We start from the raw sequence: 22852 nt of genomic DNA, 5'->3' as shown, positions 1-22852 counted from the left end.
AGTGAGGGGAAGCCCGAGGCAGGAGAGAAGCCTGAGTCTGAGGAGGCTGATGACGATGATGATAATGATGATGATGACGATGACGATGATGATGATGATAAAAATGAGCGTGAAGATGGTAATGAGGATGGTGATGACGACGATGATAACTACAATGACGGTGATGATGATGACAACTACAGTGATGATGATGACTATGGAGATGATGATGGTGATGGTGGCGACGATGATGGCATTGATGATGACGGTGGTTGGGATGGCGATTACGCTTGGTGACCGATGCCACAGGGTGTGCGAGGGGTGTGTGGGGCGAGGAGAGCCTGCGGTGGGTGGGTGCAGGGGCAGCTGCCCCCAGCCTCCTCCTCCGCCTCACTCTGCCAGGGCCAGTACCAGGCACCACCAGTGTTTTGAGCAGGACTTTCTCTTTCCTAATAAACCCCACACTGGGCCGCTGGCATGGTGTCACAAGCTGTCTCTGCTCAGTGCCTGGCTGTGAGGGGCAGCCCTTCCACGCTCGTGCTGTGTGGCTGCACCAGGGCGAGGTCGGGGCTGGCTGTGCCGTGACATCCCCCTCCAGGGATGAGCCCGGTGGGAACCAGGTCCTCTCTGGGGGCACAACAGGGGGCTGTGGGGCTCCCAGGAGGGTCTCTGGGAATGGGAACGAGCCCTGCCCCAGCAGGGGTGGCTGGAGTTTGGGAGGGACCCCAGGGACCCACCAGCCACGATGGCTCAGCCTTGCCTGGGACCCCAATCCTCCCCCCGGGGTGAGAGGGTCCCACGGAGCCCGGTGGGGACTCACAGGAGACTGACACAGCAGGAGCCTCCCAGCGTTCATGGCAGACTGGGTTTACTGGGATGAGGCCGCACGGAGACCCCTTTTGCTCAGCATTGAGCTGAGGGTGAGGGGGGAGGTGGAAACGGGGGCTGGGAGCTCATCCAGCAGCTGAGGAAGCCCCCCCATGGCTGTCTGTCTGTCTGTCTGCCTGGCGCAGGGTGGTGGGGGCGGCTGCATGCCTGGGATCCTCAGCCTGGGGCCAGGTAGGTGCTAGGTGAATCCTGGGGAGAGACAGGAGCATCCTTGTCCCCAGCCCTCACCTTAGAGTGTGCCAGGGTGCTATTGTTGGCCCCGCAGCAGAGCTCTTGGGGAAAGGGGGACCCAGGACCCTGGTCAACCCTCCCAGAGGAGCCCTGGGGAGCTTTGCTGGTCATTTCTGCCCCATGCAAGGATATGTGGGGAAATGGCATTGCCGTGCAGGACGCTCGCTGCACCCCAGCCACGGCTGCACTCACCCTTTGTGTGTGGCCGTGCTTCCTCCCGCAGCCCCGTTCCCCGTTGCTGTCCGTGTCCCACGCTCACCTGGGGATGCCAGCCGGGCCCAGAGGCAGCAGAGCCCCAGGAGCAGGAGCAGCCACCGCAGCTGCATGATGTGGGGCAGGCAGCGAGGGGGCTGCCAGTCCAGGCACAGGCAGGGGTTTAAATCCTCCCGGGGCTGGAGGCTGGTCCCAGTCACCCTGTCCGTGCCCTGGCACCTGATGTGCTCCGTCCAAGCATGAACACCCCGGTGCCCTCCCTCCCAGGTGGAAGGCAGGAAGATGCTGCTGCTCAGCACTGGGCTTTGCAGCCCTAAGGGAGCTTTGCCATGCCATGCTGTGCCGTTTCATGCTGTGCCACAAGACCCAGAGCAGCTTCCCGCTGTGGGGACAGATATAGAGCAGGAGGCAGCAAGCGACCCTGGCGTGGGGCTGGCCCTGCTGAGGTGACAGAGGTGACTCCATGGCCGGGTGTGTGGAGCAGCCCGTGGTGCCCTGGCAGCTCTCCGGGCATTGTTCAGCCTCTGGGAACAATTGCTGGCTCCCGAGGGATGTTCTGTGACTGGACACGGTCCACAGCCTCGTGCTACCGCTGGCTCCACAGCTCTGCCGTGCCCACCAGCCCCTTCCCCAGGGCTTGCGGGGGGCTGTGGGGCACCAGTGCTGAGGGTGAGGAGCCGGGGGCCGCACAGGGGCTCTGCCCGGGCACCAGGACTGCGGGGCCATAGCACTGGGTCCCACGTCCTCCCTGGAGCCACGACGACTGCCTGGGTCCCATCACACAGAGCTGGGGCTGCCTTTCGCCTCCTGCTCCCTCCCACAGGCAGGCAGGACTGGGCACCTCCAGAGCCTCTGGGTGCAGATCTGCACCAGCACCATCACTCAGGAACACTGCCCTCGCCAGGGTCTGGCTGCACTTCCCACCCACGGCTCTGCCATGCCCGGAGCCCCACGGCGATCGCTCATCCCTGGCTCTCCCAAGGGGCCCTGAATCTGCCCCCACCCGCGCTGCCTGGGGCATCCATGAGCAGTGCCACAGGCTGTGCCGGTGTTACATGGTGCCAGCCCTGCGTGGGGCTGCAGGTGGGTCTGCGGGCACAGTGTGGTGCAAGGATGGAGGCACTGGGGCTGCCGGCTCTCCCTTCCAGGAGCGCCTGTCCCTGGGAGAGGAAGGAGCCGCTGGCATGCTCAGCCGGGCTGCCTGCACGTGCAGCTACGTGTGCACGTGCCATCCAAGCCAAGGGTGTGGACATGTGTGCGTGTGTGTGTGTGCAGGGAGGTATTCAGCCAGCGGTGCTGCCTGAACCACACGTGTCCTCCCGTCTGCAGCCCAGGTTGGTTGGGTGGCACCACACTTGCCAGCAGCTGGCTGTATGGGGACCCTCTCCCATCCATGTCCCCTCTGCGATTGGTGTGTCCTCACTCTCCCATCAGTGAGTCCCTGCATGCGGGATGGAGGGGCTGTGCTGAGGTGTCCCTGCTGGGGCTGTCCCTGTCCCTGGGTGTGCAGTGGGGACAGTGTCCATCTCGTGACAGCCCTGGGAGCATTGGTCCAGACAGCCCAGTGTGCTCTGTGTGTGGCCAGCTGGGACACCCCACAGCTCAGGGAGACCTGCTCTGTCCCTGCCGTCCCTGTCTCTGCTTGGCTGCCCGCCCTGGGAGGTGCCACATTCCTGGCTGCTCCCTGCTCCGGTCGCTATTTCCGCTGCAGTGAGGCCTGGCTGGTGGAACTTTCCTGGCATCTCCCCACGGAGCCTTCCTCACCCTCCACTTCTTCCCTGGGAGATTAATTATGGCAGTAATTAGGAAGACAATTATTCCTGTTGGATGGGAACAGCCTAATCTGCTTCTCCCTCTTTTTGGCAGGTTTCACCCCACGCCCACCCACGGGTGCTGGCGAGATGCCGGCGACCCGCCTGCACCCAGCCCAGCGCCGCGAGCCCTGCGCTGCGGTGGGTCCAATCCTGGCTGGGAGCGAGGCAGGCTGGGAGCTGTGTCCCATCCCCAGGGACGCCCCTCGCGCCGCAGTGGACCCCGACCTACTGCCAGGAGCAAGGGGCTGCCAGGGGGCCAGGGCACAGCTCTGTGTCCCCTGGAAGGGGAGCGGGTGAAGAAGATGGCCCCAAATTGAGAGAGTGTGATGGAGTGGTCGGCAAAGGACCCATGGTGCCTGCAGGATGGGAATGGACAGAAGCGTCACCGTCCTGCAGGACCTCCCTTCCAGTGCTGACCTCCCTGTGCCCGTCACCACCTCATCAATGAATCTGCCGGAGGGTCGGGAGGCTCCAAAGGGATCTGAACAGGCTGGACTGCTGGGCTGAGACCAATGGCAGGAGGTTTAACAAGGCCAAATGCCGGGTCCTGCACTTGGGGCACAGCAACCCTGTGCAGCTACAGACTAGGAGAAGTCTGTCTAGAAAGCTGCCTGGAGGAGAAGGACCTGGGGGTGTTGGTTGGCAGCTACTGAACATGAGCCAGCAGTGGCCCAGGTGGCCAAGAAGGCCAATGGCATCTTGGCTTGGATCAGAAACGGCGTGGCCAGCAGGTCCAGGGAGGTTATTCTCCCTCTGTACTCAGCACTGGTGAGACCGCTCCTCGAATCCTGTGTTCAGTTCTGGGCCCCTCAGCGCAAGAAGGATGTTGAGGCTCTGGAGCGAGTCCAGAGAAGAGCAACGAAGCTGGTGAAGGGGAATGGTTGGGCTCGATGATCCAATGGGTCTTTTCCAACCTGTTGATTCTATGATTCTATGATCTCCGTGGGGCTGCGGGCAGGCGCTGGCATTGCCCCCATCGCCGCCAGGGCACGGTGCTGCTGGCAGCTGGGCTCCGCGAGGGCTGTGCCGGGCAGCTCTCCTGTCCTACCAGTCCCCCCGGCTTGAGGGCTGTGGCCGGGATGCCACCGGGGAGGCTGAGCCCTGCCTGGGTGCGGCTCCTTACCTGCATGGCAGGAATTAACCGGGCTCAGGCACCAGCCCCGCTCCCTCCCCCCCGCCAACGCACCTTAAATCCCAGCCCACCGCGCCCACGGCCCAGACCCGGCTGCCTAGGGCACCATGGAGCTGCCGCCCAGCCGGTTCCTTCTCCTCCTCACAGCCCTGCTGCCCCTCACCATGCCGTTAGGTCTGGCCCTGCACCTGCCAGGAAGAGAGGAGCCAGGGACAGGTGAGTGAGGACAGCGCGGGCAAAGCGATGCTCCAGGTGGTGCTGGCTGGTGCTGCCACCACCTCGTGTGGTGCCGGGTCTCTGCGGGCATGGGGCTGCAGACAACTGGGGTTTGGTCCAGGGGTCCTGGGGGGTGCCCAGCCCCCGCTGTAGCCCTTCCCAGCATGCCAGGTGCTGTGTCCTGCAGCGAAGCCCGGGTACTGCTACCATATCCCGGAGGTGGAGGACCTGCTGGACAAGGACTGCGGTGACTGCCACGGGGACGCCTCCTGCTCCCGCTGCACCAGCGACTCTGGCTGCCCCGGTGCCACCAAGTGCTGCCCCAGCAAGTGCGGCTACACATGCCAGGAACCGGTGCTGGGTAAGGACTTGCTGCCAAGGCTGTGGGGCTATGGAGCAGCAGCGGGTCTATAGAGCGGCAGCACGGCAAGTGCAGGGGTGGGAGATGGGAAGGGTGAGTCCAGCAAACCAGGAAGGGGGGTCCCTGGGGCACCTCGAGCTCTTGCTGGGTCCTGCAGCCCCTGTGGGGATCATGCTGTGCAGTGGGGAGCACCCAGGCCCCTGGCACGTGGGGCTGTGGGGCAAGCGGGCATCAAACTGACTGCCAGCAGGAAGGGTTTGGTGGTGAAAGGGGACTGGAGCTGTGCAGGCTCTCCGAGGACAAAGCCTGGTGACATCTCTGTGCTGTCCCCAGCTCAGCTTGTTCTCCTTGCACCATACAGATTTCTGCTATCTGCCCTCCGTCTGCGGGAACTGCAAGGCTCTCTTCCGCCGCTTCTTCTTCAACGCCTCCAGCCAGCAGTGCGAGGAGTTCATCTATGGTGGCTGCGGTGGCAACAGGAACAACTTTGAGACCAAGGGCGAGTGCTTCCATGCCTGCTCCCACATTGGTAACTAGCCACGAGCCACGTGTCGTAAGCCATGAGCCACATGCCATGAGCTGTCTGCCACATGCCGTGGCCGGCAGCAGTGCCTGGCCTCGCTTGTGACTCCCTGTCTCTCAGTTGCAGGTGCCCGATAGCGCCAGCCCGGGGAGCACGGTGGCCTCTGCGCAGCCCCTGCCCAGGGGGAGTTGCTGCTGGTGGCCTCGTCCCTGTCCCTCATGGGGCTGGTGGCAACGAGTGCTGCTGCCGGGGGCCATCACGCTGGGGACTGTGGCTCACCCAGGGGTCCTTGCCAGACCGAGGGCAGGAACGTGCACCCACTGTGGAGAGGCTGTGGTGCCCAGCTGGAGGAGCCTGACCCTTCCCTGGGGCTGTGACTCTTCAATACAAGGACAGATCCTTGGATGCGCACGTCTAGGTCTTGTCCTTCTTGCCCTCAAGAGCAGGAGCAGGCAGTGACCCCCTTGCTAAGACTGGGCAATGGCTGCTTTCAGCAGCCCCGTGGATACCCTGGCCACCACCCCGTGTCTCCCAGTGCCTCTGGATGGGCTCCCAGCCCAGCTCTGCCCTCAAGCTGCTGACATGCCCTGTCTGTGAGCTAACACAACTTAACGGTGAGGAACGGCCTCTGCCTCGATGGATGCCAAGGGTGGTGCCCGCCCTGCAGCTGCCCCTGTGGGTCGTTATCTGCACCGCTTTGCTGGCACCGACTCCAGCGTGGGCTGAGCTGCTGGCTCCAGCCCTGGTGGACCATCCCTTCCCTGGTGAGCAGATGCCAGGGCTGCTCCAGGGGCTGGTGGGACCAGCTTGGTGCTGCCAAGAAGCAGGGGCAGCTGGAGGCAGCCACGCACATGCTTTATTGCTGGAGGTGGTGGGGGGGGGATAGGCCAGCAGGGGCCTGTGACCACCCCGTGTCCCGTCACGAAGTTGTCTTCATGCTGCGAAGCTGCTGCTCTCCCATCATGGGGCATCTGAAAGGGAGGACATGCTTTGGGGAGCGCTGAGGCTGCAGGGATGAGGGACATGTGGCCACGGTTGCAGCCAAGCATGTCCAGCTTTGGTGAGAGCTTCATCCCACTCTGCATCCCTTGGGTCCCCCCGCACCAAAGGCAAGCGGAGAGGTGGGGCAGCATCAGGAGCCAGCCCTGCAGCTCTGCTGCGCCAGGAAGATGCTGAGGGCTGTGCCCTTCATGGAGCTCTGACTGGCACGCTATATGCTCCAGTGCCAGCCCTGGCTCGGTGGCCCTGGGCCCCCTTACCACCAGGCACTCGTGTGCAGACGTGGCCGCAGCCGTTGCTGCAGCACTTGTGGCTCCAGGGACAGTCCTCATCGAAGCTGCACAGGTCCAGGCACATCCCTCTCTCCGTGGGGATGGGACACACTCCCTCTCTGCCTGCAAGGCAAGCATCCTGCTGTGGGGCACCTGGCTAAGGGGCACCCCACGGCTCCCAAGGACCTAACTGGCTCTGACCTCTGGGGATGTCCTTGCAGATGCGGCTGCAGCTGATGTGTGTACACCTCTGTCCCCAGGGACACTGCGAGTCGGCCTCGCACTCCTGCCTGCACTGCTTGGCGCTGTGCTGGGGCGTAACCGCAGTGCCACGCTCTGTGGGCAGGAGAGGATGGTCATGCGGCAGCTCTGAGCTGAGGCCGTGCACACTCATCACTTGCATGGAAAGAGGGGGAGGCATGGAAAGGACAGGGGCAGATGGTGTCCCTGGAGCCAGGAGGGGCAGGACTCGTGGGCACAGCCTTCTCAGCAGCCCCAGGAATTGGGCTCCAGCACGGTGACAGCACCAGATCCTCCCTGGGGAGGAGGGCCAGGATGCCCCCACAGTGTCGGTGATACAGGGACCCCGGGCTCTGCTAGGTGGGGGCCGCACCCCAGTGCAAGGGGCTGACCTTGCAGTGAGGCTGGCATGCAGACGTGGCTGCAGCCGTTACTGCAGCACTTGTGGCCCCAGGGACACTCCTCGTCGAAGCTGCACAGGTCCACGCACGTCCCCACCTCCTTGGGGATGGGACACACTCCCTCTCTGCCTGCAAGGCAAGCACCTGACTGCTGGCACCTGGCTGCGGGCACCCCACTGTAGGGCACACTGGGGTGCCCCTGCACTGTGCCCGGGGTCCTGGCTGGCTCTCACCTCCAGGGATCTCCATGCAGATGTGGCTGCAGCCGATGCTGGTGCACCTCTGTCCCTGAGGACACTGCAGGTCGGCCTTGCACTCCTCCACGCAGCGTTTGCCAGCCCTGTCCTGGCCCTCTGCAGGGGCACGGCAACCTGTGGTCACCTGGCTGCCCTGGGGGCCTGGCTCCCCCCAAGAGGCTGCTCCCCTACCTGTGGGCACGGCCGTGCATGCCCAGCCGCAGCCGGTGTTGCAGCACTTCTCGTCTCGCCCGCAGACGCTGTCATCCAGGCACTGGTTCCTGTGCCTGCGCCGGGGGTCCAAGCACGGCTGTGCCCGCGGGCACTCCCCGGGGTGCTCTGTGGGAGGAGGGGACCCGGGACAGGGTGCGAGGTCCCAGTGCTGCCCGGGCACGGCTGCCCTGCGCCAGCGGTGACGCTGCCAGCTCTCACCTCGGGCAGAGCGGGTGCAGCGCATGGCGCAGCCGGAGAAGCAGCACTTCTCCTGCCGGGGACAGTCCCTGTCGTGGGTGCAGGAGTCCTCCTCTGTGCACGGCGCCAGCGTCTGCCACGGCCTCACCCTCGCGCACTCACCGGGTTTGTCTGCGAGGGGCAGGAAGGGACAGTGGGGGCGAACACCCTCCCACGCTGCAGGCACTCACCTTCCTGGCACCCCGACAGCTCTGCCGGGGGCTCTGAGTGCCTGCCCTGCGGCAGCACTGCCCCACATCCAGCCCCACAGGAGGTTTGCCAGTATGCCTAGCGGCGTGTGGCACTGCTGTTCCTGGCATTGTCCCCTCACCTTCTTCAGGTGTTGAGCACACGCGGCCACATGTGGTGCTGCAGCACTTTTCAGCCCCCGGGCACTGCCAATCCCCGGTGCAGGCGGTGCCGCAGGAGCCCGTGGCAGCCAGTGCCTCTGCGGCCAGGGGGCAGATCCCGGGTTTCTCTGGGAGGTGGGAGACAGTGGAGCTGGGGGTACTGGGGGCAACAGCAGGTCTGACCCACCCAGACCTGCAGCCTCCCGAGATCATGGGGGACCCCTGCCCAGCACCAGGCTAAGTGGCTCGCACCTCGGGATGGAGGCAAACAGACGTAGTCGCAGCCGCGCAGGCAGCATTTCTGCTCGCCGGGGCACTCAGTGTCGTGCTGGCACCGGGCTGTGCAGTCGTAGCTGGGGAACAGCCCGGCGTGGGCTGGGCAGAAGCCGGCTTTGTCTGCAGGACGGGGCAACGTGTGTCATCTGTGCCCCAGGATGTCACGTAGCCCCTTCACACCGCAGACCCCTCAGTGCTGCAGCTCCCTCGCAGCACAGCCCTGCAGCGTCCCCTCCCCTCCCGCAGGGCCCCCAGTGGTGGTGACAGACGCCTCTGCCAAGGGGTACAGAGGCTGCGGAGAGGAGCTGTGCCTGGCTCCTGAGCTCACCAGCCTCAGAAGCCCCAGTGTCCCACCTTGGAGCTCGGCTCTGCACGACCCCGCACACCGGCCACCGCAGCACATCTCCCGGCTGTCACAGTCCCTGTTGCTCCTGCACCTCGTCCCCTGCTGCCTGACTGGCGTGGCCGTGGGGGCCTCTGCGAGGCAGACGCCTTGTAGGTCATGGGGCCAAGGATGCCAGTGGGGACTGGGACACATCCATATCCCTCATCAGTCCTGGCATCACACCCCAGCCCTTCCTGGCACAGCAGCCCCTGCCTTGGCACAGCACTCCACGCTGCACCGGTGCCAGCAGCACGTCTCCAGATGCGGGCAGTCCTTGTCCCCGTGGCAGCTCTTCCCTGGTGCCACTCTGCAACGCAGGGAGCAGCGGGGCTGGGGCAGCACCTGTCCCGCACATGCTAAGGGGTCTCAACCATGGTGCGGGGACAGTTGGCACCAAGGACCCTAAGGTGGCCAGGGTGCAGATCTCTGGGTCCCCAGCCCCTTGGCTCCCAATGTCCTCGGCAGTGCAGGTGTGGGGACCAAAGCAGAGCAGTGGAAGCTCTGAGGCAGCTCCCACCTCCCTCACCTGGGTCGTGAGTGTGGCACTCCCGGCTGCAGTGCTGCTGACAGCACACCTCAGGCTGGGGACAGTCCTGGTCCTGGTGGCATCTCTGCCTGTGGCGCAGCTGTGGGGTGGCTGGTGCAGCGCTGGTGACCTCTGTGCCGTGGAGCAAGGCCCAGCCAGCAGGGTGGAGGTGAGAAGAGGGCGGTTGCTTTGCCACAGAGGGACCTCGCTGTCCCCTCCCCACATCAGCACCCACCCAGGAGATGCACAGTGGGTCCCCACCTTGACCCATCTCTGCATGTTGTGGGTAATACCCTGGTGGCACTGTGTTCTCGGGCACATGTCCCTCGTGCATGTGTCTGGGCAATGCTGGTGCCGTGGTGAGCACGGGGCGAGGGGTCCCTGCTGTACCCCCGCTATGTGCCTCGGGGTGGCTGTAGCCCCATGGCATCACCCCTTGTCCCCAAACCATGGCCCTGCCAGTCCCATCCCATCTCACCGGCTGCTGGCATGCACTGGTGGCCACAGCTGCCGTTGCAGCATTTCTCCTTGTCGGGGCAGTCGCTGTCACGTTGGCATCGCTCCCGGGAAGGCCTCGCTGACCCCGGCTGTGCCGTGGGGCGCTCTGCAGCTTTGGGTAGGTCTGGTGGAGCAGAGCAGGTGCAAGGCCTCAGCATCCCCAGCCCCTGGCCCCTTGCCGTGGTCCGGCACACCCAGCAGTCATGCCCTGCCACTGGGTTTCCTGGCAGGTGCTGGTGTAGGGGAAGCGGGGTGCAGGTGCCCCCGGACCCCATGGCGATGGGGAGGTGGCAGAGATCTTCAGCACGGAGGGGCCATGCGGCCACCCTGCAGCGAGCCGGGCTCTGCCACGCTGCCGCCGCGGAGACCTTACCATGCACGGGCTCGAGGCAGGCAGCGCCACAGTCCAGCGTGCAGCACTTCTGTGCCCCCACGCAATCCTTGTCCTCCAAGCAGGGGAAGGAGCAGGGGTAGAAAAGCCCCTCGGGAGCTGCCGCTGGGCATGCACCAGGCTTCTCTGCAACACCAAACAGTGCAAGGCTGAGAGGTAAAGATACACCAACCATGTGTTCAGGGATCTGAACAGGCTGGACCGCTGGGCTGAGACCAATGGCAGGAGGTTTAACAAGGCCAAATGCCGGGTCCTGCACTTGGGGCACAACAACCCTGAGCAGCTACAGACTAGGAGAAGTATGTCTGGAAAGCTGCCTGGAGGAGAAGGACCTGGGGGTGTTGGTTGACAGCGACTGAACATGAGCCAGCAGTGGCCCAGGTGGCCAAGAAGACCAATGGCATCTTGGCTTGGATCAGAAATGGCGTGACCAGCAGGTCCAGGGAGGTTATTCTCCCTCTGTACTCGGCACTGGTGAGACCGCTCCCCAAATCCTGTGTTCAGTTCTGGGCCCCTCACCACAAGAAGGATGTTGAGGCTCTGGAGCGAGTCCAGAGAAGAGCAACGAAGCTGGTGAGGGGCTGGAGAACAGGCCTTATGAGGAACGGCTGAGAGAGCTGGGGGTGTTCAGCCTGGAGAAGAGGAGGCTGAGGGGAGACCTCATTGCTCTCTGCAACTCCCTGAAAGGAGGTTGTGGAGAGGAGGGAGCTGGGCTCTTCTCCCAAGTGACAGGGGACAGGACGAGAGGGAATGGCCTCAAGCTCCACCAAGGGAGGTTCAGGCTGGACATTAGGAAACAATTTTTCCCGGAAAGGGTCATTGGGCAGTGGCAGAGGCTGCCCAGGGATGGGGTTGAGTCCCCTTCCCTGGAGGTGTTTAAGGGACGGGTGGACGAGGTGCTGAGGGACATGGTTTAGTGTTTGATAGGAATGGTTGGACTCAATGATCCAGTGGGTCTTTTCAACCTGGTGATTCTGTGATTCTATGATTCTATGTCCCAAGGCAGCACCATGAAACCTGTCCAGGCTGGGACCCCTGCTAGACCCCTCTCCTGCTCCATTCCGTGAGCAGGAGGCTGTTAGCAGAGCATGGACAGCTGCTCCACAGCAAGGGGGTCAGTGTTGCCAGTGACCGTGCTGTGGTGCCGTACCTTCTGCCGGGGGGATGCAGCTCAGCCGACACTCCCAGAGGCAACACTTCTGCTGGCCGGGACAGCTGGAGTCTTTGACACAGAGTGGGGACTCCAGGCGCAGGCAGCGCATGAGGTCCCGTGGGCACCTCCCTGGTTTCTGTGGCTCCCCTGCAGTGGGATGGCGATGTCAGGGCAGTGCTGGTGACAGAGCTCCTCACCCTCCATCCTCAGAGAGCGGGACACGGGGGACAGGACTGGTGAGAGGAACACAGCCTGGACGGAGAGGGTCTGGCAGGGGCTCATGCCAACCCTCCCTCATGGTGCGGCAGTGCCTGGCTGGTGAAAATTCCCAGGGCTGCTGGGCAGAGCCTGGAGTGCAGACAGCCATGGCAGGAGAGAGGTGGGTTGGATGGGACTGGAGCATCCTCCCCTGCAGCACAGCCCCCACCCCGCTGTACCCCTGCACTGAGACCTGCATGGCACAGCATGGCACAGCTCAATGTGGCACAGCACGAGGATGCATGTGCCCTTGCAAGGCAGTGAGTGCCACAAGGAGTGTTGCTGGCCCTGCCAAGGAGAAGCCAGCATGGAGCCAACACCAGCTGGAGGTCAGGATCCATCCCTGAGCGTCCAATTGCCCCATGCATCCTTACTGCAAGCAGCACGCTCCTCGCCGCTGCCTCCTCCTCTTCTTCTCCTGTTGGCATCCTGTGCTCATCTCGTCCACACCAGGAAAACCGAGACAGCTCTGCCCTCAGCCCAGTCGTGGGTGAGCTCAGCTGGCACCTGCACCCGGTCCCTGCCCACCCGGGGTTCACTACTGTTGGAGCTGCAGTTTCTGCAAACACGGCTCACTGTTTGGGAGCCGCGCTGTTTGGGCTGCAAACAGAGGCTCTGCCGGGATGTTTCACTCCAAACAGCAGCTGTTTGGCTAATACAAAGAAGGAACCTGGCCAGTGTCTCAGGTGGGCAGAGCAGTGCTGCAGCTGGGCACAACCGCCCCGGCATTGCCCCACAGTGGGGGTGGCACGTCCTGTGCCCGGGGAGCAGCACCTGCAGCCCCAACCCCTCCACCAGGGTTTGGGTCCCTTCGGGTGGTCGAGGGCAACATGCGAGGGTGGGGGACAGGCGGGAGGTGTGAGTAGCAGAGCCCAGACACTGCAGGGTTGTGGGGGTCCCTGTGGCCCCCAGCCCCATGCCCAGCCCCAGCCTGTTGGTACTCACCACCCTTCTCCTCTGGTGCAGTGTCTGGCTCTACCCTGAGGATGAGGAGCCCCAGGAGCAGAAAAATCCCCAGCCTCATGGTGCTGCCCAGGACGAAGCACATGTGGGAGCTGAGCCGGAGCTGGGTCTGAAGCCTCTGGCAGAGGTGCCTGGGTGACAGGGTGGCTGAAGTGGGGCTGTTGGCCGGGCAGGAGGAGGGGCAGTTCCCAGAACCGCTTATCTCATGCTGAGCCCCGCTTGCGGGTCGGGGTGACCCACGGGGCTGGGATGGCAGGTGGGATCAGGTGGCTTCTGTCCCTGTGGCACAAGCCCTGCTCGGGGCTCCCTCAAGGAACACTGGCCCCTTGCCTCCCTGGGGCAGGGGATGCGGGCAGAGCCCCCGGCGCGGCAGTGGGAGCAGCTGGAGGGGCTCTGCCAGCTCTGTCACCACGGTGCTGCCCTGCAGCCAGGGCTCGGCTCTGCTGGGCGCAGCCACTGTGTTTGGGACTGGCAGTGTGGGGAGGGAGTGGTGTCCTGGGCAGGCTGCGTCCCACACAGTGACGTGGTTGGGCTGGGACTGGGGGGCCCCCTGAACATGGGTGCAGCTCCCCACGCCCTTCCCCTAGCTGGGTTCTTCATCTTTCCGGACCCACGACTTGCTTTCCAACCAAGTTTTCACTTGAGCCCTTCCTTGGTACAAGGAATCCGAGGGAACTGGTTTCTGCACTCCCATCTGTGACTACCGAGGGAACATCCATGTGGCGCCTGGACCCACAGATTGGTCACCACTGGTGACGGTGGCTGGGGGGCATCTGCATGGAGGTGGGAGCTGCTCCCTACCCCAGGGCAGCACCTGCATGCAGGGGTGTCTGCAGGTGCCTGCCTGCACCTCCTGGGAATGCGCAGCAGAGCACAGGGATGGCGACCCAGGGAAGGAAGTGACCATGTGCTGCTTTATTCTCTTTCAGCGCTGCCAAGGGCCGGGGTTGATGGGGAAGCAGGGGTTTGCCTCTGTGCCCATGCTGCCGGGAGCCCTGCCCTGGCATGGGGCGTTGGGCAGCCCTCGATGGCACAGCTGGGAGGGACTGGGGGTGCTGGGTCCCCGGCTGGGACCCTTCAGAGCGACGCCGGTGACCTCTCGCCAGTGGTGCACAGGGTCCAGCGCAGGGACAGGCAAGGGGGTGGCAGGCTCCATGCTCACCCTCCAGGTGTGATGGCAGCGGGGTGGGGAACAGCCCCGAAACTGCAGCTATGGGCGCAGCGCTCCCTGGCCAGGGCTAGGCTGGGAGAGATAGACAAGATGCTCAGTGCAGGATGAGTGCTCCTGCTCTGGGGGAAGAGGGTCCTGGGGTGCCCTGGCACCCACCAGCTTGCCTCGGTCCCCTCCAGGCTGCACGGTGCCCAGGGCTGCAGGAACCTGGGGATCGGTGGGCTCAAGGGGCACGCATGTCCGGCCGCAGTACCGCAGGCAGCACTTGTGGCCGGGGGGACAATCCTTGTCCTGCAGGCACAAGAGGTGGCACTCGGCTGCCTGGTCACCATCAGCCGTGGGGGGACAGTGCCCGGGTCGCACTGGCACATGCAGAGAGAGGCAGGGGTGAGAGGCTCCCCCTGCGGCAGGGCACCCCTGGGGTAGGGGAGCTGCCCTGCCTGCAGTGGGGAGCCCCTCACCCTGACCCTGTGCCCCTGTCGCCAGCCTCCCAGGTCACGGCCAGGGATGGGGCAGGGTGGGAACACGGGGGGCTCGGCTCCACAGGGTGACATTACCCTCGATGGGTCGTTTGCAGACGCGTCCGCAGCCGGTGCTGCAGCATTTGTCTGCCCCAGGGCAGTTGCGGTCGGTGTCACAGAGCTGCAGGCAAGGTCCCAGCGAGCCCCGCAGCAACTCGGGGCACATGCCAGGCTTCGCTGCAGCACGGCCGCTCCCTGGTGACAACAGGACCACGGCTGTGCCAGGATCCTGCTTTCCCCAGACCTGCTGCCAGCATGACCTCAGTCTCCAGCGTGGCCTCATCCTGCGCATGTCCTGCTCCCATCCTGCCCCCTTCTTGTGCCCGGTCCTGCCCCCTGTCCTCCCTCCCAGTGCCCAGTGCTGCCCTCAGCCACCAGCCTCATGCCCATACCAGTCAGACCCAGTGAGACCAGTCACAGTAGCATGTGGGATGCGGTGAGGGACAGTCCTGGCTGCAGTCCCTGTCAGCACCCAGCCTGAGCGGAGTGCAGGGTGGGGTGTCAGAAGGGGATGCAGCCCCATGCCTGCTGGAGGCTATTGGCCCCCATCACAGAGGAGATGAGCACGGGCTCCCTTCCCGCCATGCCCGTGCTGTGCTGGGGTGCATGCGCTAGGGCAGGGGATGCAGGACTGGGGTGCCGCAGCCCTGGGAGTTGGGGTGGTGGGGCTGTACCTATCAGTGGGGGAAGGCAGGCCATTCCGCAGCCGGTGAAGCAGCACTTGCGCTTGCCAGGGCAGTCCCGGTCGTCGGCGCAGTGTTTGGGGCAGGTAGCCGCGATCCTCTGCACGCGCCTCCGTGGGCAGAGGCCGGGTTTGGCTGGAGAGGGGGGAAAGCTTGGGGCTCGTCATGGAGCTGGCATTTCCCCACAGTGCGCTGGCGCTTGTCACCCCGGGGGGTTGCCCCGTGGCACCGCCAGCCCTGCATGGGCACAGCCGCTTCCTCAGGCTCCCGCTGCCCCTGCGCAGCCGGCGTGCTCAGCCCCGGGCTCTCAAGCTGCCTTACCTGGCTCAGAGCGCATGCACCATGCACAGCAGCTGCGGGTGCAGCACTTCTCCCAGGGGCTGCACATGGTGTCGTTGTGGCAGCTCAGCCCGCAGATCTCCCAGTCGGTGCTGCCGGCGCGGGGGCAGTAGCCGGGGTTCTCTGCAGAGGGAAATACTTAGGGGCATCCAATGTGGGCACCAGCCCCCACCCGCATCCCACCCATCGCCCAGGGTACACGGGGGCGTCTCTCGGGGGGAGCCAGTACCCGTGGTGGGGAGAAGGCAGGTCTTCATCTGCCCGCTTTGGCAGCACTTCTCGGTGCCAGGGCAGTCGTGGTCGGAGAGGCAGTACAGCTTGGCAGGGACCAGGACCCCCCCGCCTGCCGGGCACTTGCCTGCTTTGCCGGGGGCAGGCAGGGTGGCAGGGGGCCAGCGTCCCCGCAGGGCTCGGTGGCGAGCCAGGGTGGCTGCCGGGGCAGAGTCCTGGTCCCCGGCGTGGTGCTCCTGGGCCGGGGTGGGTGGCAGCTCCCCACTCAGTGCCAGGAGCACCAGGAGGAGGCTGCACTCACCCAGCATCGTGCTGCTGTCCGAGGGCTGTGTCGCTGCGCCCGACAACCAGGATTTAAACCCCACCAGGGCGGAGGCCAAGCAAGCCGAGCCACTCCTTCCTACTATATCCCTGTGTCAGGACTGTGGGAATGCCAAGCCTGAACAATCCTGAGCGGGGGAGACTCCCGGGACAGTGCTGGGCTCAAGGCCCATGGTTGATGCATCCACTGTGTGTGCCCTTTCCAGGTCACCGGTGACCTGCGAGCAGCTGGGGTGGGGGACGGGCAGCGCTTCTGCAGCCCCACAGTCTGTGCTCCTGGATGGTGAGCAGGGCTAGGACACAGGGGAGCAGCATCCCTGTCTCCTGACCATTACAGAGCGAAAGCGGCTCTGCTCCCGCGGTCACAGACAGGCTGCAAGGCAATGGCCCTGCTCTGAGCCTTGCGAAGGGAGAGGAGCTGCTGTGCCAGGACATGGGGCAGCCCAGGCCGTGGGGCCACAGCACTGTGGGGCTGCCCTGAGCATAAGCTGGGGACCCTTGGAGCCACGGTGCAGCCAGCTGGAGCCGGCGCTGAGGTGTAGCCCTCCCAGGCAGCCCTGGTGACCGGCTGTGGCAGGCAGGATGTGGGCATGCAGCAGGACAGAGAGGTGGCCACAAAGGAGGCAGGGAGAGGCTGCTTTATTGGTGAGAGTGCAGGGGCTGCAGCGCGCCCCGAGCAGGGGACCTGGAGAAGAAGCAGAGGCTGAAGGCTCCGAGCCTGAGGGACGGTGCAGGACTGGGTGCACGGGACACACGTCAGGCTTCTGCTTCCCTGTGTCCGGGCCGGTGGGAGGTGGCTGCGCCTGCAAAGGGAGCAGAGGGCCATGAGGGAGACAGGAACACCATAGGCACCGTGGGATCCCCAGGGTCGGTGGGTGCCCAGCTGACCTCAGTGGAGAGGTGTCATGCAGGAAACCTTGCCGCAGCCATTCCTGCAGCACTTCTGGTTTCCAGTGCAGCCAGAGTCTGTCTTGCACATGTCTGCGCAGATGCCCAGCACGGGGATCCCTGGGCTGAAGGGTGGGCAGGTGCCCGGCTTGTCTGCAAAGGCAAAAGGACACAGCCTGAGACTCGCCGTATGGCACGAAGAGCAGAGATGGCCCTGCAGCTCCTGGAGCTACTGGCACAGCCCCAGCCCCTGGCTGCCACAGAGGAGGGACCCCTGTGCCGGCTAACAGCTCCACCACCCCACGGCTCTGCCTGCTGGTGCTCCCACCAGCCCGATCCAAAGGGGAAATGTTGGGGAGGCCATGAGGCATGGCGGTCCCCTGTGGTGCCTGTGCTCAGCCTCCTACTCGTGTGCATGGCCAGCACAGGATGCACAGCCATGGCGCACAGCCTCGATGGTGGCCTCGGCTCTGCTTTCCCCTGTGGCGGTGGCAGAGAGCCCCCACAGCAGTGTCAGCTCCAGCCTGGGTGGGGGGCACGCGTCCCCCAGGCAGCTCCAGCTCATGGGGTCCCTGCCGTCCTGCTGCTGGCCACTGCTGGCCACTGGTGCAGGGCTCCTGGCTTTGCACCTCGCCATCCTCTGCGGCGGCACAGCCAGGCCAGCTCCGTCCTCATGGGAGGTGATGGAAGTACTGGAGCTCTCATTCCACATCCCTGTGTTTCCAGCTGGAGGTGCCCAGGCTGGTCTCCAGCAGGATCGGCACAAGGAGCGTCCTTGGACATGTGGCCCTGAGTCCGACACAGGGCAAGGGGTGATGCTGTTGGGAGACTCATCCCAGGCGTGGGATCGGGAGGCAGGGCAGTGCCATGTCCAGGTTGGTGGCTGCCCGTGGTGAGGCTAAAGAGGAGCACCGCCGGCCCCTGTCACTGCACCAGCCCCAGCGTTGTTCGGAGGTGCCTGCTCAGCCCCCATGTTGCTGGGAAGAGAAGACAGGGGTGAGCGTGGCCCCAGCAAACCCAAGTGGAAGGCGCACTGTGCTGGGAGGCTGCCCCACGGGAGCACACCCTGACCCTGTCGGACTCCTCGCACAGCCCCCCGCTAACCGTGCTGCAGCCAGATGTGCAGCGGCACCCACAACCACTACCGCATCCCACAGCACCGGTGCCATGGGCTGCGACAGGCTGTGGGCTCACGGCAGCAGGGCCGGCTCTGAGCAGCGTGGCCGGGAGCAGGAGGAAGCATTACCATCGGGATTCTGGCAGGCCTTGCCGCAGGCTGCCGGGCAGCACTTGAGGGTGCTCTCGCAGTCGCCATCCGACTGGCACCCCGCCGTGCAGTTCGCTGCTTCCGTCGCCGGGTCGGGGCACACGCCAGCTTTTGCTGCAAGGCAAAGGTGGAGGGTGTGGGCGTGTGCCGGGGCTGCCGGCCCCGCTGCGGGGCGAGGGCTGGTGCAAGGAGGCAGGAGATGCTGCCACCCATCCCAGGGCTAGGTCCAGGGATGCTGCTGAGCCCAACCACGCCGGCGCTGGCTGGCTCTCGGCTGCAGCACCGACCCCGGCAGGCCCTGGCACTGGGAGTGATGCTGGCTGCTCGCCCAGGCGTGCTGTGCCGAGCCGTGCTGAGCCACGCCGAGCCGAGCTGAGTTGAGCTAAGCCGTGCGCTCATACTCACTGGTGACATTCTGGGTGGATGCTGGTGGTGCCTCTGCCCAGAGAGCCAGGAGCCCCGCCAGGACAAGCACGCTGCGTGCCGCGGGCATGGTGCGGGAGCGGGTGCTGTGCCTGCCTGGCCGCCCTTTAAGCTGCTCTCCAGGTGGGGCCGGCAGGCGGGAGAGCTCGGCCTTCCGGGTGCTCCCAAGGGCCGGGCAGGGCCAGGCTCCCCCTTCGTGCTTGCACAACTTGGTATCAGGTATCTGCTGCCACTGGCTGCTGACCAGGGAGGGGGAGCTTCGAGGAGACCGGGCGGCTGTGCCGAAAACTTGCCTGGCAGGAACAGCAGCCAAGCGCTGGCGCAGCCGCCATGGCCGCGCGCGGCTCGGATGCTGCAGGCTGCAGGGGAGCACCTGATGCCACCAGCGGGGAGCGTGGCAGCAGGGAGCACTGGGGATTGGGCACGATCCATCCCTGCCACTGCCCTGGCTGCTGTCACCAGCTCGAGTGGAGCCTTTGTCCTGGACTGCTGAAGGCCAGAGGCCAGGAGGAGCTGGTGGTGCAGCTGAGGGCCGCGGTTGCCACTTTCCGGGCTCCTGCTCCAGCTGCTTTTCTCCTCTAGTTTTCACTCCATGCCCCAGAGCTCCCTTGCAGCGTTGAGAGCTCTTCTGTCCAGCCACAGTCTTGTCCTGCACCTCCTGGCATCTTCGCAGCCTCTGACTGCTCAGAGATTTGGTCTGGACACTGGTAGCGCCGGTCAGGCAAGTGGCTGGTGTGGAGCGAGCCACGGGCGTGCTCGGGCTTGTACCTGGTGTGTTTGGGCTTGGCAGTGGCCGTCCGATCCCACAATGGCTGTCCAGGATACCCATCCCAGGGCACACGCGCTGCCCTTCAGCAGGCTGGGATGCTCCACGGTGCCTGGCAGCACCGAATCAGGGTTTGTTTGGGTTGGCCCAGCCAGCTTGGAGGTTCAGATTGCTCAGCGTGGCTGCCGGCTTAAGTCAGTGCTGCTCCACCAGTTCCCATCTCCTCCACAGGTGCTGTCGGCAGTGGCTTCGGTTCCTCCAGGGCTGCTGCAGAAGGGGACCAGCCCAATATTGCACCACGGGGACCCCTGGGACCTCAGTACCTTTGTTTCCGGCTCCTGGTTTTGGCTCAATGCATGGGTTGTTTGTGGCTGGGATGCTCCCACTGTTCCTGTGTGGCTGGGATGCTCCCACTGTGCCCATGTGGCTGGGATGCTCCCACTGTGCCCATGTGGCTGGGATGCTCCCACTGTTCCCGTGTGGCTAGGATGCTCACACTGTGCCTGTGTGGCTGGGCCCCGCTGGGCACAGTGTTTCGGGAAACCAGGCTGGGCTGCTGTTTGTAGCCCGGGGGTGACACTGGGGCTCCCTGAATCAAGGCAGCTGTGTTGCATGCTGATGGTCCCTGTTCCAGGGCTGGGGCACAGTGTTCCAGCAGCTGGGCTGGGTTAGGGAATGCTAACATGGTCAGTGCAGGTCTGAGTGTCAGCTGGGCACTCTGAACACTGCCCTCCAGGATGGAGGCAAAGGACCTGTGCTGTCCCTGCCTGTGCTGCTAAGGGACAGAGCCCACCCTGACCCAGTGGCAGCTTTCCTGGAGCAGCAGTGTCCCACTGCAGCTTCTGTGCCAACGCTGCCAGCAGTGCTTGCCTTTCAGGGTTATCGCCCTGCTCTGACCCTGTAATTGCCCTGCCCTGGCGTGTGGATGTCCTTGGCTCTGGAAAAGAGCAGCTGGAGCTGGGAGGCTGGGAGTGCGAACGCCCACAGCCAGGCAGCATTGGAGCAGCTGGATGGGAGCAGCTGGGAGCCCAGAAACAGGCTGGTGGCAGGAGATGAGGGGGAAGCCGCAGATGAAGGCAAGAGCCATGGGGAGCAGCGTGGGTGTTGGTGAATTTGCCCGTGGTTGTGCCTTGGTCCCGGTGTGCCTGGCTGGCTGCTGAGCAGCCGATCCAGCTGGAGCTGCCCCCGGCCAGCCCGAGCAGCTGGAGCGGGACTGGACGTGATGGCAGCAGGGCCAGCGGCTCCAGCCCACGCAGTTGGCATTGCTTTCTGGGGGACAGAAATGCTTTGGCTCCATTCCCCGGTACTCAGCTTTCAGGATGCTACCATCCCTGCCCTGGCTCTGCCAGGCTTTTCCTCGACAGAATGAGGGTGGCCGTGGGGAGCGCGGGGGGCTGCCAGCACAGCTATGGGCAACCACCCCTTCGCCAAGACACGTCCCGCGGGAGGATCCCATCTGAGGAAGTCAGACCAGCAGCTATGAGCCTGATGCCAAAGGCTCTTCCCTGCAGCATCTCTGGACGGCAGTGCCCACCAGCACCATAGAATCATAGAATCACCAGGTTGGAAAAGACCCATCAGATCATCTAGTCCAACCATTCCTATCATCACTAAACCATGTCCCTCAGCACCTCATCCACCTGTGCCTTAAACCCCTCCAGGGAAGGGGACTCAACCCCCTCCCTGGGCAGCCTCTGCCAGTGCCCAATGACCCTTTCTGGGAAAAATTTTTTCCTAATGTCCAGCCTGAACTTTCCCTGGTGGAGCTTGAGGCCATTCCCTCTCGTCCTGTCCCCTGTCACTTGGGAGAAGAGCCCAGCTCCCTCCTCTCCACAACCTCCTTTCAGGTAGTTGGAGAGAGCAATGAGGTCTCCCCTCAGCCTCCTCTTCTCCAGGCTAAACACCCCCAGGGCCCTCAGACTTGTTCTCCAGCCCCCTCACCAGCTTCGTTGCTCTTCTCTGGACTCGCTCCAGAGCCTCAACATCCTTCTTGTGCTGAGGGGCCCAGAACTGAACACAGGATTCGAGGAGCGGTCTCACCAGTACCGAGTACAGAGGGAGAATAACCTCCCTGGACTTGCTGGTCACACCGTTTCTGATCCAAGCCAAGATGCCATTGGCCTTCTTGGCCCTCTGGGCCACTGCTGGCTCATGTTCAGTCGCTGTGAACTAGTGACAGGCCCGGTTACACTGGCTGTGCCCAGGTGCCGCAGGCGGCCGCAGCTCCTGCATGGAAGCAGGGAAGGGGCTGGAGTCATTTCCCTGCCCGCCAAGCATCAATGATTAAAAGGGGAGCATTGCTGGGCCAGGCGAGGTGCTGCCTGGCTGGTCTCTCAGAGCCGCACGGAGGGTGGGAAGCAGGGGCAGCAGTAGAGAGGGACGCCCCCAGCTCTGGGAGACGTTGGGCCCCAGTATTGAGCAGCTCAGGTGCTGGTACCGTGTGCGTGGGCTGATGCACAGGGTGCTACTCGAGCCCTTTGGGACATGCCTGTGCCCGGGGCTGGTGGCTGAAAGGCCGAGTGACCCACGGACGGGAGAGCTCCCGCTGCTGCCAAGCCCCCAACACCTCCCGCACGGCACAGACCTCAGCAGCCCCTCTGTGCTGCCTCCCCACAGCCTCGCGGGGTGCTGCATGGGGTGCCCCAGAGCTGGGAAAGTGCCCGGCTCTGTGCTGGTGCAATTGCTGCTACGATTGAGGAACCCCCATCCCAAGGCAGATCCCACAGCACCCTGAGAGCCAGTGGGACGCGGTGCCCTGCGCCCCCCGAGCACTCACCCACGCCCCGAGCAACCGGTGTGGCCGGCTGCAGCTGCACACACAGCACCAGGATGCCCGCGAGCAAGATGCCAGCAGTCTTCATGGTGCTCCCCGGGGGTGGCGATGGGCAGCGCGGGTCGGCAGGGGTTTATATCCGTGTGGGGCTGGGGAGGGGCTGCCACACACATAACCTTCAGGTATCGAAACTCTTGCTTCATTTCACAGTTGTGCCCGAGGCAGTGACAGCCCCACGATGTATTATTACCTGAGAAATCATTTAGCATGGCCCCGTCCCAGCTGCAGCAGCCAGGGTGGGGATGGCAGCATCCAACAGCACCTTCCCTGGGGGAAAGAGAGACCTGGCAGGGGGTTGGAGCACCCCCAGGGCCATGGGGAACACAGTGCAAGGGGCTGGAGCTCTCCAGCTCAGGAAAGAGGGAACAGAGGGGACATGGGAAGGCTGGGACATCCAGAGTGGCCCGGAGGGTGTGGACAGGACTTTATTCCTGTGGCTGCAGGAGCTGCATTGCTGAGGAGACCTGCAGGTGAGGAGCAGAGGGTGGGGGAGGTGGGGATGTCTCTCCACCGAGCACTTGGACTTGACACGTTGGACGTCAAGAGCTGCCCAGGGGCAACCATCAGTTAGATGGGTTCATGGGACAGGAACCCAGGGGTTCCCCTGTGTGGTGCCGTCCTGGCAGCATGGAACAGAGATGCACTTGGATGGAG

The 22852-nt window shown here is 64.3% G+C and overlaps 3 protein-coding genes across 4 annotated transcripts; 1 reads left to right on the top strand and 2 right to left on the bottom strand.

The window, feature by feature from the left end:
- Positions 1 to 1862: 1862 nt before the first annotated feature.
- Positions 1863 to 5726, top strand: LOC138728621 (thrombin inhibitor hemalin-like). The gene is made up of 5 exons (XM_069872121.1): positions 1863 to 1980; positions 3178 to 3263; positions 4627 to 4834; positions 5196 to 5363; positions 5478 to 5726. Exons 1-5 carry the CDS (start codon positions 1863 to 1865, stop codon positions 5492 to 5494), a joined length of 597 nt encoding a protein of 198 aa, XP_069728222.1. The 3' UTR covers positions 5495 to 5726.
- A 475-nt stretch (positions 5727 to 6201) lies between these two features.
- LOC138728620 (uncharacterized) lies at positions 6202 to 16085 on the bottom strand. The gene is made up of 19 exons (XM_069872120.1): positions 15699 to 16085; positions 15452 to 15592; positions 15122 to 15265; positions 14484 to 14642; positions 14083 to 14288; positions 12738 to 12999; positions 11532 to 11681; positions 10364 to 10507; positions 9971 to 10114; positions 8936 to 9058; positions 8558 to 8701; positions 8287 to 8433; positions 7938 to 8087; positions 7698 to 7844; positions 7503 to 7622; positions 7261 to 7398; positions 6830 to 6964; positions 6617 to 6751; positions 6202 to 6328 (listed from the first exon to the last, which is right to left on the bottom strand). Exons 1-19 carry the CDS (start codon positions 16006 to 16008, stop codon positions 6318 to 6320), a joined length of 2910 nt encoding a protein of 969 aa, XP_069728221.1. The 5' UTR covers positions 16009 to 16085; the 3' UTR covers positions 6202 to 6317.
- Positions 16086 to 16618: 533 nt separating this feature from the next.
- Positions 16619 to 22260, bottom strand: WFDC13 (WAP four-disulfide core domain 13). Of its 2 annotated transcripts, none has more exons than XM_069871837.1 (4): positions 22142 to 22260; positions 18156 to 18290; positions 16910 to 17062; positions 16619 to 16824 (listed from the first exon to the last, which is right to left on the bottom strand). In XM_069871837.1, the coding sequence occupies exons 1-3, from the start codon at positions 22224 to 22226 to the stop codon at positions 16911 to 16913; spliced, it is 372 nt and encodes a 123-aa protein (XP_069727938.1). In that variant the 5' UTR covers positions 22227 to 22260; the 3' UTR covers positions 16619 to 16824; position 16910. The 2 variants fall into 2 exon arrangements, with proteins under 2 accessions (XP_069727938.1, XP_069727937.1); XM_069871836.1 differs by lacking the exon at positions 22142 to 22260 and adding an exon at positions 18582 to 18928 and having other exon boundaries at positions 16622 to 16824.
- Between the last annotated feature and the right edge of the window lie 592 nt (positions 22261 to 22852).

This window comes from Phaenicophaeus curvirostris, chromosome 18, assembly GCF_032191515.1.
Source record: "Phaenicophaeus curvirostris isolate KB17595 chromosome 18, BPBGC_Pcur_1.0, whole genome shotgun sequence".
Lineage (NCBI taxonomy): Eukaryota > Metazoa > Chordata > Aves > Cuculiformes > Cuculidae > Phaenicophaeus > Phaenicophaeus curvirostris.
The sequence above is the reverse complement of the archived record's forward strand: the minus strand, read 5'-3'. Positions and strand labels throughout refer to the sequence as shown.